Genomic DNA, 14,493 nt, shown 5'->3' on the forward strand with positions numbered 1-14,493 from the left:
TTTTCCTGTTGAGGATGCACCAGGCAGGGGATAGGAGTTGTGCCAAGGAATTAAATCCAAGAAAATAGGAGTCTGGCTGGTCAAGTTTGAAACACAGAGCAATGGGGCAAATGTTGAAACACTCTTCCAAGTTGAGACCAGGCTAGCTATGCAGGTCAGATTCCAAGAAGGTCAGAGGGAGAAAAATGTGTGAGTAAGCAATATTTCAGGCTATAAACTTCTCTCCCAGATAAACTTCAGAACTGTATTAACCATGGATTGTTTTGTTTCATTTATACAGAGGTGTGCACTTGTCAGGTTGAGGGGCTGCATTGGCCTCCATGAGTCCCCGGAGAACCAGAACAGTTACTATCATCCTTCCACATAGAAACACTTACACACCTCCACACACAAAAACTAAAGAACTACAGTAGAGTCTCATCCAACATAAACAGGCCAGCAGAACGTTGGATAAGCGAATATGTTGGATAATAAGGAGGGATTAAGGAAAAGCCTATTAAACATCAAATTACATTTTGATTTTACAAATTAAGCACCAAAGCATCATGTTTTACAACACATGAAAAAACAGTTCAATACACAGCAATGTTATGTAGTAATTACTGTATTTATGAATTTAGTACCAAAATATCACAATGTATTGAAAAGATTGAATATAAAAACATTGACTACTAAAAGGCAGACTGCGTTGGATAATCCAGAATGTTGGATAAGCAAATGCTGGATAACTGAGACTCTACTGTATATATTATTTGTTAGTCCTGCAAGAGCCATTAGTGCCCCAAGCCTAGCCTGTGGGATGAGTACTGCTGGTCATTTTACCAGTTTTCAATGAATTACACTAAAATCAGCTGACTTGGGCCCAAACCAAATGAGCTAACTTGTAAGTCAGTCTGAACCATTGGTCTCTTACTGAGAGGCTGACAGACACCTGAATAATGACTGGCTGCCCCCCCCCCCCCCAACAAGGCAATGCTGGTGTCCATTTGGGATAACTGCCTTTTGAATTTTGGACAGTCGAGGTGTGAGGACCTTTGGAGTGTCTTACCCAAAAGTCAGCTTTCGTGTTTGCCAACAGGCAGCCAAATAAGATGATCCAACAGGTCTACCTCTGAAGCTTCAGGTGGAGTAATATAGATCTGCTTCATTGGAAGGTTCTGCCATGCTTCATTCCTGAGATAAGCGTGATTTAGCATGTTTATACACTCCTTTCTTCTTTCCAAAACTCATAAGCAGCAAGATGCTGTGGTCTTTCATTGTGTTTCTTCTCTGTAGTCCATAATATTAGAGTCACCTCTGTGCTCAATTCAGAATTGGTGTTTGATATGAAATAATGGAGACTTGTTTAAGAAGTTATAACTATATCCTTTCTTTTAATATTTTGATACATTCAGGTTTGATAAATTCACACTTTTTAAAAAATGTTTACTGTAACAGGAAGTTTAATTTCAATCCTGGAGGCTTCCGACAATGTCTAGTATTTGATATTATTTCTGATATCTTCATGCTCTGACTCTATACTAAATGTTGCTGTCTTCTTCAAAGTATGTGCCAGATAATATCACAGCACCCAGATTTCTTCTTGGTGGAGGTAGAGCATGTCTACAAAGTCAAGCATCACTCAGGATGAGTGGAAAATTTGTCCTTTCTCCATATAAGTAGATGCTTAGAGAGCAATTGTTCTCAAGATTGTTTACGCCATGTCCAGCCATTGACCCAATACAGAGTGCATGTTAGTTGGATTTTCAAGAAAAAATCTACTTGGCCAATGAGACTTGTGCAGATTATATTCGATATTTGCCTATTGAATATGATTTCAGTATTTTGAGGCTGACTGTTGCTAACCACTGGTGAGCCAACTGCCATTTCACTCAGTGAAGCATTCTGATGACTGTGCTTGCCTGTTATTGCATAAACAGAAATGCATTCTGGTGGGGGGTGATTTATGCTTCCACAGGATTAGATGAGTTTGCACAATTCACTACTTGAAACGTATGCTTGGTTGCTTTTCACAAGAAGACAAGAGATTTCACATAGCTTTATATTTATTTTGCTTTCTTTTGTTATTTTCACTCAGTCTGCTGTTTAATCTTTGATTACAGGCTACTAAAGAAGTAATAGAACGAGAGGCCCCAGGGATGGCCTTGGCAATGCTGATGGGATCTCTTAATGTTACACCTCTGGGCATGCTCTCTAGGTAAGAATGTTAACAAAAGTAACACAATGAACTATTCTTCTAGAAATATTTAAGGTTATGAAAAGGCTACATTAAGTAGCAGTTTCATTCTTGGCCTGTGCCTAATTTTCTGATAGATACGCAGGCAGGCAGGCGGATAAACAAGACAGATATTTCTACAGTGTAGGTGCACCCACAGAATCATCTGTTACCAGCTCTTCCCTTTTGCTTATAGAAGAATGTAATCACCTCTGAGGACACTACTTTGTATATGTTTGAATTTAATTTTTTGTGTTGTGAGGAACTTTGAGTCTTGTTTAAGAGAAGAAAGCAGGATTTATGTCAATAAATAATATAATATAATAGCTCATAACTATTTTTTTAACGTTTAGCTCTGGCTTGTATTCAAAAGAAAGGAACTGTTTAAGGCTGTTATTTTTATCTTCCTTGCCAAACCCTACATACTGTAACATTGTTTGACATTTACATTGTGCTTTCAAAATACTTTGTAATAGATTTCTTCAATAATCTTACAACTACATTGTATGGGAGGTCAGTATTATTGACTCCATATTGTAGATTAGGATGAGAACTGATTCTGAGAGACAGTGACTTGCCTAAAGCTATTTTGGGCCCTTTCCACACAGCTGAATAAAATCCCACATTGTATGCTTTGAACTGGAATATATGGCAGTGTGGACTCAGATTACCCAGTTCAAAGCAGATATTGTGGGACTTTCTGCCTTGATATTCTGAGTTATATGGCTGTGTGGAAGGGCCCTTAGTCAGTTTGTGGCTGCAAGCAGCTGCCTGGCTTATATGCTATCATTAAAGCAGCTCATATATGTAAAGCAATAGCATTATCATAACCACTAAGGGCCCTTCCACACAGCCATATAACCCAGAATAGCAAGGTAGATAATCCACAATATCTGCTTTGAACTGGGTTATCTGAGTCCACACAGCCGTATAATCCAGTTCAATGTAGATTTTATACAGCTCTGTGGAAGGGGTCATAGTGATAAAAGGATTACTCTAAAGTAGCAGTTTTTAAAGATGGTACAGGGTAATATAAGCCTATCATAAACTCAATAAAGTGTACTCAGTTTATCCGTGTGGAATTCTGTTGCAGGTACCAATGCTAAATTGAGTATATCTGAATTAAAGGTAAATCTTTAACATCTGTGAGTACATCTATGATATTGCATACCTTGAAGAAACTTGCCCATTAGTAGAAACAGAAAGAAAATTCACTAAACTTGACAGTCTTAAAGCAAATAACGCTTTGGCACATCTCAAAATTTGCTGCGAGAAAATGTGCACTTGATTTCAAGTATTCAATATTTCAAGATTCACATGGTGTTTCCAAGAGGTATGCTTTGTACATAGCAATGTGTATGTTTAAGCAGCTAAAATGTACACAGCTGAAAAAACTTCGCAGAAACATATTTAAATCAGTAAGAAAGAAATATATCCATTAGAAAAATTACACATAGAACAACATAAATCAGATAAAATGTATAAAAATAAATTGGGACTATTTTGATTAAGGGAATAAACACAATAGTATATCTCTGGTGCAGACATAAAAACAGAAATTAATATTCCTTTTTAAAAGTCAGATATGATTATGACAAATTATGAAAATAGAAAACCAGTGACATTTTAATTAGGTGGTTATATATAACTTTGAAGATGAATGATAAATGAAGAATATGATAATAAAATATTAGACAGGAATATATTCTGCATCTTATCTGTGAAAATTAGGGGAAAGGTCACCTCATCTTGGTAGACAGGGAATAGTGGCAAAAATATATTTCATTAGAATTTTTACTGTATTAATTGTTTGTTATTAAAACATTTTAATAAAAATTAGAGGAAATAAAAATTGTGGCAAGCCTGTTAACAGATCAATAGCATATCAATTAGGCAATGTATTATTCAAACATTAGTTTATTTTCTTTCTTACTCTGGAAGATAAGACCAAAATATAAATTCAAGTTCATATAGACAGATCTATATATAACTAAAAATAAAAATGTGCCTGTCGGTGCCAGAAATATAGAACAAGGAGTTGTTGGCATATGAGGAAAATATAGAATAAAGTCTCAGACAAAGGAGATTGGCATGGAATAATTATCAAAAGAAAAATGTGATATCAAATAATTATCGTCTTACATAATTGATATCAAATCTTTTCTGAGTTGAGTGTCTAACATTTTAATGCTTAAGAAAGGAGCCATTACATGTATATCTCTGTTTACTTCTGAAAAAGAAACCCTTTATTACAAAGTAAGCAATGCAATAAAGTTTGAACTGGAAAAGAGTGGGATTATATTCTAGCCAATCACAATGTGGCCGTATGTCCCTACAACATGTAAGTAAGCATCAGCTGCTTCTCAAATTTCCTACTGAGGAGATTTTATAGCATGAAAAAGGTGTAAGTCCACAATGGTTTGGAGACCAGAAAGGAGAGTAGAAGCTGGTGAAAGAAAAAGTAACTGCTCTATGTGTTTTGGAAGAAACTTTCAGTTGGTCTCTAGGAAATTCAAAATATTTTCACCTTAGGCAAGACTTAACCTGACTTGTTTCATTTTACACGTGCATATTTATTTATTTATTTATTTATTACAATATTTATATCCCACCCTTCTCACCCAACAGGGCGGCTTACAAAAAACACATATATAAAAATTATTCAGTGCAATATAAATCAGTTAAAATTATTATTAACTTACATCAGTATTGGTAGTATTGAATAAAAGGTTTGTTGAAACATGTTGAATTGCTCTTTTTTGTAGTGTAGATATAGAAAATTTCCAGTTTTTTCAGGTTATTTCCATCTCTGATACCAAATTTCCTGTTAAAGAATGAAAGCCCAGGAACACTTCTGTTTTTTTACTGAAATTCAAAAAAGAATCATGCATAAATAACTGGAAGTCATACAGAAATATCACAGAGAAACAAAAAGACTGTTATGGAAATACAGGTCCAAATTAAATGTGATATCAAAATGTACATTTTAGAAAAACAGCAACAAGCAGATCTCTGCCTATTATGTAGAAAAAGTATTCTGGCATATTTGTTCTGAAGACGAACAATTATTTTGGGAGACAGACTGCATAGAAATTTCCTGTATAAAGAAGACAGATCAATGTTTGAAACATATTTATCTGTAATTATGTCTTCTTTGGGTCAGAGTCTTTTCCACAAAATGACATGTTATTGGAAATTTTTAAAAATTGGGTTGTTATTTTAATTTTCTGTTGCCTTGTTCTATTCTGAAAAGGACATGAATTGCCTCAGAAATGTCAAATAGATTTTCCTTCTTGAATTCCTAATTGTATTAAAGTATGGTGTTAGCTAATATATCTAGCCCAACATTATTTGTTAATGCAGTTTCTCTTTGTGTTTTGTGGCAGAGTCATGCTTTACTTTTGAGGCATGATCACAGGATTGGTTTTAGACCAACCCACCCCCAATAGCAATCTGGAAAGTAGCTCAAATTCACTTTGACTAATTGGAACACTGACTAATTTGACTTGGTCTAGGCCTGAGTCATGGTCCAGTAAACCAAATTTATTGGAATGTCCCATTGACTGTCCTAGAAAATGAATACTTCTTTGTTTATCAGAATTTAAGGAAATGTGGCATTATCAAATTCCAAAAAAGTACAGGGTTTGTATATCATTACCTCTAAATGTTTTTTGGGCTTTATTTGAGATAATGTGATTAAATTTGCAGGCATAGTTGCACATCAAGCCAGCTGAGTCTCAAAGAAATGAGTTCAAAGTTGTTTGGTTTTTAGTTTAGTGTTTTGGATGGTAGTCTTTTTGTTTGTTTGTTAGAGAATTTTACAGTTTGCAGGTTTCTAAGAAGGGATGTTCTTACACACTCCTTGTTTTGTCGATACAGTAGAGTCTCACTTATCCAAGCTAAACGGGCCGGCAGAAGCTTGGATAAGCGAATATGTTGGATAATAAGGAGGGATTAAGGAAAAGCCTATTAAACATCAAATTAGATTATGATTTTACAAATTAAGCACCAAACATCATGTTTTACAACAAATTTGACAGAAAAAGTAATTCAATACGCAGTAATGTTATATTGTATTTATTGTATTTACGAATTTAGCACCAAAATATCATGATATATTGGAAACATTGACTACAAAAATGGCTTGGATAATCCAGAAACTTGGATAAGCGAGGCTTGGATAAGTGAGACTCTACTGTAATTATGAAATACAATGCAATGCATGGCTTTCCAGCTCTTGCTGGACTGAACTGCCACCAGATCTAGCCCACATAGAAAGCTGAATTCCCAGCATATCATGTAGCTAAAGTTTAATGCCTACAAAATTTCAGAAGTATAGGTGCATTTTGTTATTATTTGTTTTGTGTTGTTTTAGGAAGTGGAATGTTTGGTTGGGGAGGTGCTGTGAAAGTGGAATGTTCATCTTCATTTTTCCTTTTGGAAGTAATTTGAATAAAAATTGCATATATCATAGAAGTGTCCTTAAGCAAAACCAGCAAATTAAAGGTGGTTAGATATGTAGGGATTAGGAAATGTATGAAGCTAGAGTTTTATTTTCCAGTTTGTAGCAACATTAGAGAAAATAACATAAAATGGGAGAGGCAAAAGGACTTTGATATGCATAATTTTCACTGTAATGATACAAAGCTAGAGATATAAAATGTTCAGAAATAGCAAGAGGATTTATTTCCTCTAGACTTTCATGAAACAAGGGAAAGTTAAATTTATTCCTTCTGGATAGAATTGAAATAATAAAAGGTATTGTTTTGCCAAAACATTTTTTCTATTTCAAATGAATCCTCTTACAAGAAGTGGAATATCTTTTGTGGAATGGCAGAAAATTTCCAGATTTGTCTGGCAGGCAAAGAAACCCAGAATAAAATTTAAAACATTGCATGAGCCGAAGAAAAGAGGCTGCTAATATCAAATCATATTCTGAGACTTGTTGTTTTGTATGACTGAAGGAATGAAGAATTGTGAGACTCTTGAAACTTGAAGATCACAATTAAAGATTTGGGTTGCATTATGTATTGTACAATAACGTTAAAGACATGCTGAATTTAAAAATCACTGTAAGAAATGTGGGTTTCCTATAAGCACAGACCTTTTCCTAAATTAATATTAGCTTTGTCATTGCAGGAAGCCTTTTTAAAAAAGGAAATAATGGGTTAAAATTAGAGATAGTTGCCCAATGAAGATCTTTTGTATTTTGAACAAGATAGTTCAAATCAATAGAGGTTATTTCTAAGGAAGGTAAAGGTCTTAATAGGTTTACTTATATGCATCTTAAGGACAGATTAGATTAACATAAGAGAAATGCAATCAAAGTTGTTGAAGAAAATTAATTTTGCTCAGAGTTGTGCAAAGATGATGTCAATTTAAAAACATGTATACATGCCTTTTGAAAAGAGATACAGAAAATGAACTTGTCAAAAAGAGTACATGATTAAGTGGGCCCAAATACTTGGGAATGATATCCGTATGGATATATGTAGGAAAATGTGCTCCAAAGAAATAACATTTTCTTTGTGTAGTAATTTAAAAGAAAACTTGTATGAGATTATGTACAGATCACATTTAACCCCCAATCAACTGTGAAAAATGTTGCAGAATGTTTCAAACCAATGCTTTTGGATTGTCAAGATAAGGAGGGCTCCTTTTATAAAGGTGGTGGACAGCAAACAAAACGTTACTAATTTAAAATTAATACGTTAATCTAAAAATAAAATAAAATTAGATTTTGTAATGTTACCAGGAATTTTTTGTTGGGCATTGTGGATCAATCAATAAATACTGATTACTTCTTCAGTATATGACAACATCAGCAAGGATATTGTTGAAGAAAAATGGACCATATTCTTGTTTTGCAGATTCAAAGTCATATTGTTTCTTTAGGTACATACAGTCACAACATTATCATATTTAGCCACAGTAAAGTTAAGAATTCAAAAAGCCATGGTGAGATTTTGAAATTCAGAAATATTTCATAATCCAAAAAGAATTTTCAGAAGAAAAAGGTCCTTGATGGAAAAGATGGCTATTCATCTCTATTCAATGCTTCCCTACTCCCAGAGATTTCACAAAAACAATTTTAACACTATCTCTGTGTCCTTGTGGATCAAAATCACACCCCATGTTCCTCCATGTGATTCTTGTTCTTGAACATGATTGTAATCCGCCCTGAGTCCCCTTCGGGGTGAGAAGGGTGGAATATAAATACTGTAAATAAATAAATAAATAAATAATACCAAATCCACCTACATTGACAAGTTGTGCATATATGGCTATTGGGAGAATTTCTCCTCTCCCATATGGTGTAGTGTACTACTGTGATCTGTTTACTGTTTTGGGTTTATGTTTAGTTGTTTCCATCTGCTGATTCTATAAATAGTTTTGATAAGCAACAGAATTGTCAATGGATGTGATCTTGAATATCCCTTGTACCTTCTTTAGATAATACTCAGTCCCAACCAATAGAAAATAATAACAATTTATGCAAATACCTAGGCTCAAGAAGTATACAATATTTGAAAAAGAGCTTCATCTTACATTTTCACGTGAAGTAACAGAAGAGCAGGGTTTTGCAAGCTAGGTGCCTAGGTGCTAGGTGCAATAGACTGTGTGCCTAGTCAGATAGCATTTCTGAAATGCTATTTTGGTTGAATTTTCCTCTCCAAATGATGCTTCTCAATAATAATAATAATAATAATAATAATAATAATAATAATAACAACAACAACAACAACAACAACAACAGCTTCTCAGTAATAATAATAACAACAACAGCAACAACACTTTATTTATATTCCGTCCTATCTCCCCAAGGGGACTCAGGATGGATCACAGTACACATACACGGCAAACATTCAATGCCGTTTGGACAGACACGACAGGACAGAACAGATGGAAAGGAGGTATGTTGTCTCAAAGTCCAGTTTCGATGCTTTGGAGGTTGAGTTTGGATTCAATCACAGGGGCGTGCTGTTGCTTCATTCTCTATGACGAAGAGTAATCAGGACTTCCTCCTTCCACCTTCCTTTTTTTGTCATCGCAAATCTGGTCTTGTTCTTTATGGTGTTGTAAAATACCTCCCTCACTAATTAGTGATACCTAATTTCTCTACTTACAGCTCTAGGCTGTTTTTGAACTGCTTGGGCAAATAGTGAGCTGGGCTTGACGGTCGAGTGCTCACCCTGACCAAGCTTCGAACTGGCCACCTTTTGGTTGGTAGATCTTATTACTGCTGGAGATTTACCAGCTATGCCACAGCCTAGTATCATAGTTCTTTAAGGATCTTGGGATGATTGTTGATCATAAATTGAACATGAGCCAGAAGTATGATGCTGCAGCAAAGGAAGTGAATGCTCTCTTAGTCTGCATGAATGGAAGCATAGTTTCAAAGTTGAAGGAACAGTCCCACTATATTCTGTTCTGGTCAGCCCTCATCTGTAGTGTTAGGAACAAAGAGGGGAGGGAGAGATAAGGAAATCATGTCAATAGGATTGGATTTCATGTTAATTATTCTTTAATCTTGAAACCTTGAAGGATGCCATTAAGCCTTAAGATTCCTTTCAGTTACATAGCAAACACAATACATCGATTATTGCACGTGAAAACTGTTTTATTTATAATCTGGAAAATAACTGCTCAGAAGGGAGATACGACAACGTGAGGGAGATGAGTTCTACCACCAGATATTCTTTGAGGATTACTTTTCCTCAGGTTGCTAGGTAACACTATCCAATTTAGTTTCTGTTAACTTCTTTACTTAGTGAACCATCCAAAAGTAATGTCTTTGGTTAAAAAATAATTGTTCAATTTCTCTTTACTTTGCCCGTCAAGAAGCTTGTGAGCTTACAAATCTAAATAACTAGTTGTTGTTTTTTAGTGAGGGAATTCAACAATACATTTTTATTTGTCCTAACAGTTGTAGGTATTGTTTAAACTCTTTGTAATAAGTAAAGCTTTATCCATGTAAATATGCATATCTACCTATTACATTGCTTCATATAGTACATTCAAAGACTCTGCTCATGACTTCAGTATCAACTTTTTCCCCACCAGGTTTTATGAAATATCTTGTCTGCCTGATGTGGAAATCTCAAAGGTGTGCACTCACAGTGATATACACCTTTTGTTGATCCTAGTAAATGCATTACCTGACCACAGATTTTAGAACTTTTATTATAGATGGAGACAAAGATGTTGTTTGGTGCTCAGTGTATCTCTGATTGACTTGGAAGAGACAGAAAAATGTAATATAAAAACAATAAATAATGGAAATCACAATAAAACAAGTTACTGGTGATAACAGAATTTGCCAAAATGACTGCTAAGGCTCCTCAAAAACTTAGGCAAGTTTTTTTAATCACTTTGTGTGTAAAAGAAAACCATGGAGGCATGGGCACATTTCTCTAATGAGAAAATATAAATACTGGCATAACAGAAGAATATAAAAGGTTCTGCGTGAAATCATTACTTGCATTACCTGAGAAGATGGCAAGGCTTTGAGGAATGTTCTTAACATTACATTAATGCTAGAAGAAGTAGTCCTTCAAGTAACCTAATCCCATGTAATTTTAAGACTCATGTTAAAATCAGCAGCTTGAAAGTATGTAGGAAGTGAACTGGAAGGACTTTGATAGTTTGGAGATCTGGGCAAAAACAAACAGAATTAATTTCAGTGAGAATAAATGTAGGGTATTACACCTAGGCAGGAAAAATGAAATGTAGAAATATGGGATGGATGACACCTGGCTTGATAGCAGTAGATGTGAAAAGGATGTAAGGAGTTGTAATATACCACAAGCTTAGCGTGAGCCAACATTATGATAGAGCTGTCAAAAAGGCCAGTGCAGTTCTGAGCTGTATCAGCAAAAGCATAGTGCCCGGATCAAGGGATGTGATAGTACCACTTTCTTCAGCTTTGGACAGATTTCCAGTTCTAGGTACCACAATCCAGAATGGATGTTGACAAGCTATAACATGTTCAGAGGAGAGTGACTAAAATTGTAAGTTGTCTGGAAATCGTATCTTATGCAGAACCACTTAGAGAACTGGAAATTTTCACTTGGAAGGGGGGATTATGACAGGCATATTTGAAGGGATGCCATAATGAAAATGGAGCAGCTGAGAACAAGCTGAAACTAGAACATGATTAAAATGGCATGAAAAGAGAGGCACCCTAAACATTAGAAAGAACATCCTTAAACTAATAGCTCTTTCACAGTGGAACAGACCATCTCGAAGAGTGTCTTCTTCATTGCAGATCTTTAAACAGAGGTTAGGGTTATTTCCTCCCGGAAGTACTTTCACAGTGTGCCTACATAGCTGGGGTTGGACTAGATGGTCCTTGTGATCTCTTCCAGCTCTATTATTCTATGATTATTATTCTATGATTCTATTATTTGAGTCACACAGTTCTGGACCTGATGTTAAGCCGACTATGAGAAATAAGCCGCAAAATTCACATACTGTCTTCTACTTCTCCCAGTGTTTGTTGTGTGGATTCCCTCTGTACTCTTATCTCAGAATTACATATGACTTTCCATCTCATATATTATCTCTAAATTCTGAACCCAGTCTACTATGGAGTCCCTTTTGTTCTTCAGGCATTGCTGTTCTGTGATTCAAATGGCATTGCTACTCAGCATCCACAAATTAATGAGTATTGTGCTTCATTTTGTATTCCACAATTCCACATCAAATGATATTGTCCTGTATGAGAGTTACATGCAAAATGGGTGGTTGTTTTCAGGTTATATATACTGTTTCTTGGGTCACTTTTTCTTTCTGACTACTTGGAAAGGATTGATAGAATAACAGCAATTCTTTCAGCTGCTCTCTCTATATATTTCCCAACTGTGGTGCTTTGCTGTGACTTCCATGTTACTCCCTTAGAATTTCAGAGCTAGTTTGTTGTTCTAGCCACTTTGTTTTACTTTTCTGTAGCTGAGGAGCAACAGAGTTCTCGGTTGCTTTGAATTAGTTTCATCATCCCATTTTTTCAGTGTCCATGTCTGATTCTCTTTTTTTCTACCATCAGAAATAACATTTTACCCTCACTCCAAATCAGCAGGCAAATCTTTCCTATTCTGTCCCAGTTGTTATGGTTCAAACGCACTACCTTCTTCTTCACTACTTACCCAGAAATAACTTTGAAAGTCATTTGGCTTACTTCTGAGTAGAACTGCATATTTGTATGACCATATATAGTTTTGTTATAGTAATCTGAGATATTAGAATGAAAGAGAGAAGATAGCTTGACTTTATTTCCTTCAGTAGGACAGAGGAAACAAACGTTTAGTTTTATGTTTATGTTTATTTGTTTTATCAAATGTATGCTATTTGGTACAGACCTCTCTCACAAGACAGGTTTGAACAGTATTCCCTCTCTCAGTGGGACAGGAAGGTTGGTAGTCGCACATAGCCTTCTCCCAGTAGGAGAGTTTTGAGCCAGTTTTTTGGACAGCTATGCATCCAGAGCAGTTGTCCACTTGATGCCTTCGTCTGTAAATCCCTGTACAAGGTAATAGAGTGGTCACAGGCAGGTTCTCCATAGTTCCCTGCTGCCCCATTTCCTTCTATAAAAGAAGAGCTGTCTTTCCATAGAGGCTAGCAATGTGTATTACTGTTACTCTGGAAAAGAATCCTCTACTTTGAAATCCTGTTTAAATATAAGTTTTCCATGGAAATCTAGATGCATAACTCACAGAAAAATCTAATATCCAGAATGATATTGCTTTTCTTCTCAAGTATATTTTTCTATAGCAGAAATAGCAGCACAGTAACTGAAATTATTCCTTCTTCCACTCTTTTAGTATGGAGAGAACAAGCTGATTCTGCTGATATGATGCTGCAGCTATATATTTTAAAAAGAGACATTGCAATATTTCATTTGACTCATGGAGACAGGGTCCATAAACATCCCTCTAGCTCTGATAAAGAGTGCTTGTGTTCAAGCATTTTCTTGATTTAGATTCCCTTTCAATGGGAGCACTGCCTAAGTCCTAGAGAACCAATGTAGTAATCTGGTTTCAGTTTTGGACTTGGACTGCAGGAGACAAAGATTTAAATTCTCACTCAACTATAGAAACATTCTGTGCAACCCTGGGCAAGTCACATTCTCTCAGTCTGAGATGAAGACAAAGTCAATCCAAACCCTAAATAGATATGGTCAAAAATGGCATATGATTTGATTGCCATTTGTTGGGGTCGATCAGTCCATCACTCTTACTGCATATTTTTCAGTATAATAACACAAGTACACTGGGATCCATTAAGTCATTTCTATTGAACATATGCTTTCTCCTGCTTTAACCATTAGACAATTATGTCCGATTAACCATTCTTGGTTAATGTTGCTATTTCCCATGCATTGACTTTCAGTACTCTTTCTCTTTCTCTCTTTTCAGACCTGTATGTGGAATCAGAGGGAAGACTCTCATAATTAATCTCCCAGGTAGCAAGAAAGGGTCACAGGTGAGCAATATACTGCAGCAAAGCAATGAAATATTATGATACTATGGGTGATGAATAATGTTGTTTGCGTTATTTCTTCTGTGACTTAAAACAGTTATTAATAAAATGGGAAAATGGAAAAGAAGGGATGAGCCATATTTTAATGAGCAATTGTGTTAAACCTTGTGAAAGTGCAGCATCCTACTTCAGGTTATCAAGAGAAGGTACTGTACATTTCTGGTTTTTTCCCTTAAGAATCTGTTAATCATAGACTTAAACCTTCTTAAAATGAGAGATGAAGCTATTCTGTACAGGCAGATTCTTTTGTGTGCATCAAATATCTTGTATGAGGAACAGATGGCTGGATTAAGGAACGTCTTTTAATTGACATTATTTGGTTTATATGCAATATGTCAGGGCCGAATTATACATTACCTGAAATCCAATTTCATTATGCATGTTTCTTAAACACTAATAAGATGTATAGTGTGTGATGGTTCAACATTAGGAATTCTGTGTGCTAGAAACTGGTCTGCCTTGTGCTGTTTCTGGCTTAGTCCCTGAACAAGAGATAATGGGGAGATAAACTTGGGATAAAGACCGGCCAAGCTTCCAAGCTCTAGAGGTGTATAATAATAGTAATAATAACTTTATTTTTATACCCTACGTCTATCTCCCCGAAGGGACTTGGAGCAGCTTACACGGGGCCAATCCAAAGTAGTTACAGTTTGTAATAAGACATATTACATTGTAATAAGACATATTGGAGTAAAAACTTATCAATAAAACATAGTAAAACACACCAAAAATAAACATGA

The 14,493-nt window shown here is 35.4% G+C and overlaps 1 protein-coding gene across 32 annotated transcripts in view; it reads left to right on the forward strand.

Annotated features, from left to right (window-relative positions):
- gphn (gephyrin) overlaps positions 1–14,493 on the forward strand; it is a 334,022-nt gene that overhangs the window by 180,761 nt on the left and 138,768 nt on the right. For 31 of the 32 annotated variants that reach the window (XM_062968004.1, XM_062968007.1, XM_062968014.1 and 28 more), the window contains 2 exons: positions 2,103–2,197; positions 13,630–13,696. In XM_062968004.1, coding sequence (XP_062824074.1) covers positions 2,103–2,197; positions 13,630–13,696 — 162 coding nt within the window. The remainder of the gene's footprint in view (positions 1–2,102; positions 2,198–13,629; positions 13,697–14,493) is intronic. The other variant, XM_062968029.1, reaches the window with a different exon arrangement.

The sequence above is a fragment of the Anolis carolinensis genome, chromosome 1 (genome assembly GCF_035594765.1).
Source record: "Anolis carolinensis isolate JA03-04 chromosome 1, rAnoCar3.1.pri, whole genome shotgun sequence".
In the NCBI taxonomy this organism is placed as follows: domain Eukaryota; kingdom Metazoa; phylum Chordata; class Lepidosauria; order Squamata; family Dactyloidae; genus Anolis; species Anolis carolinensis.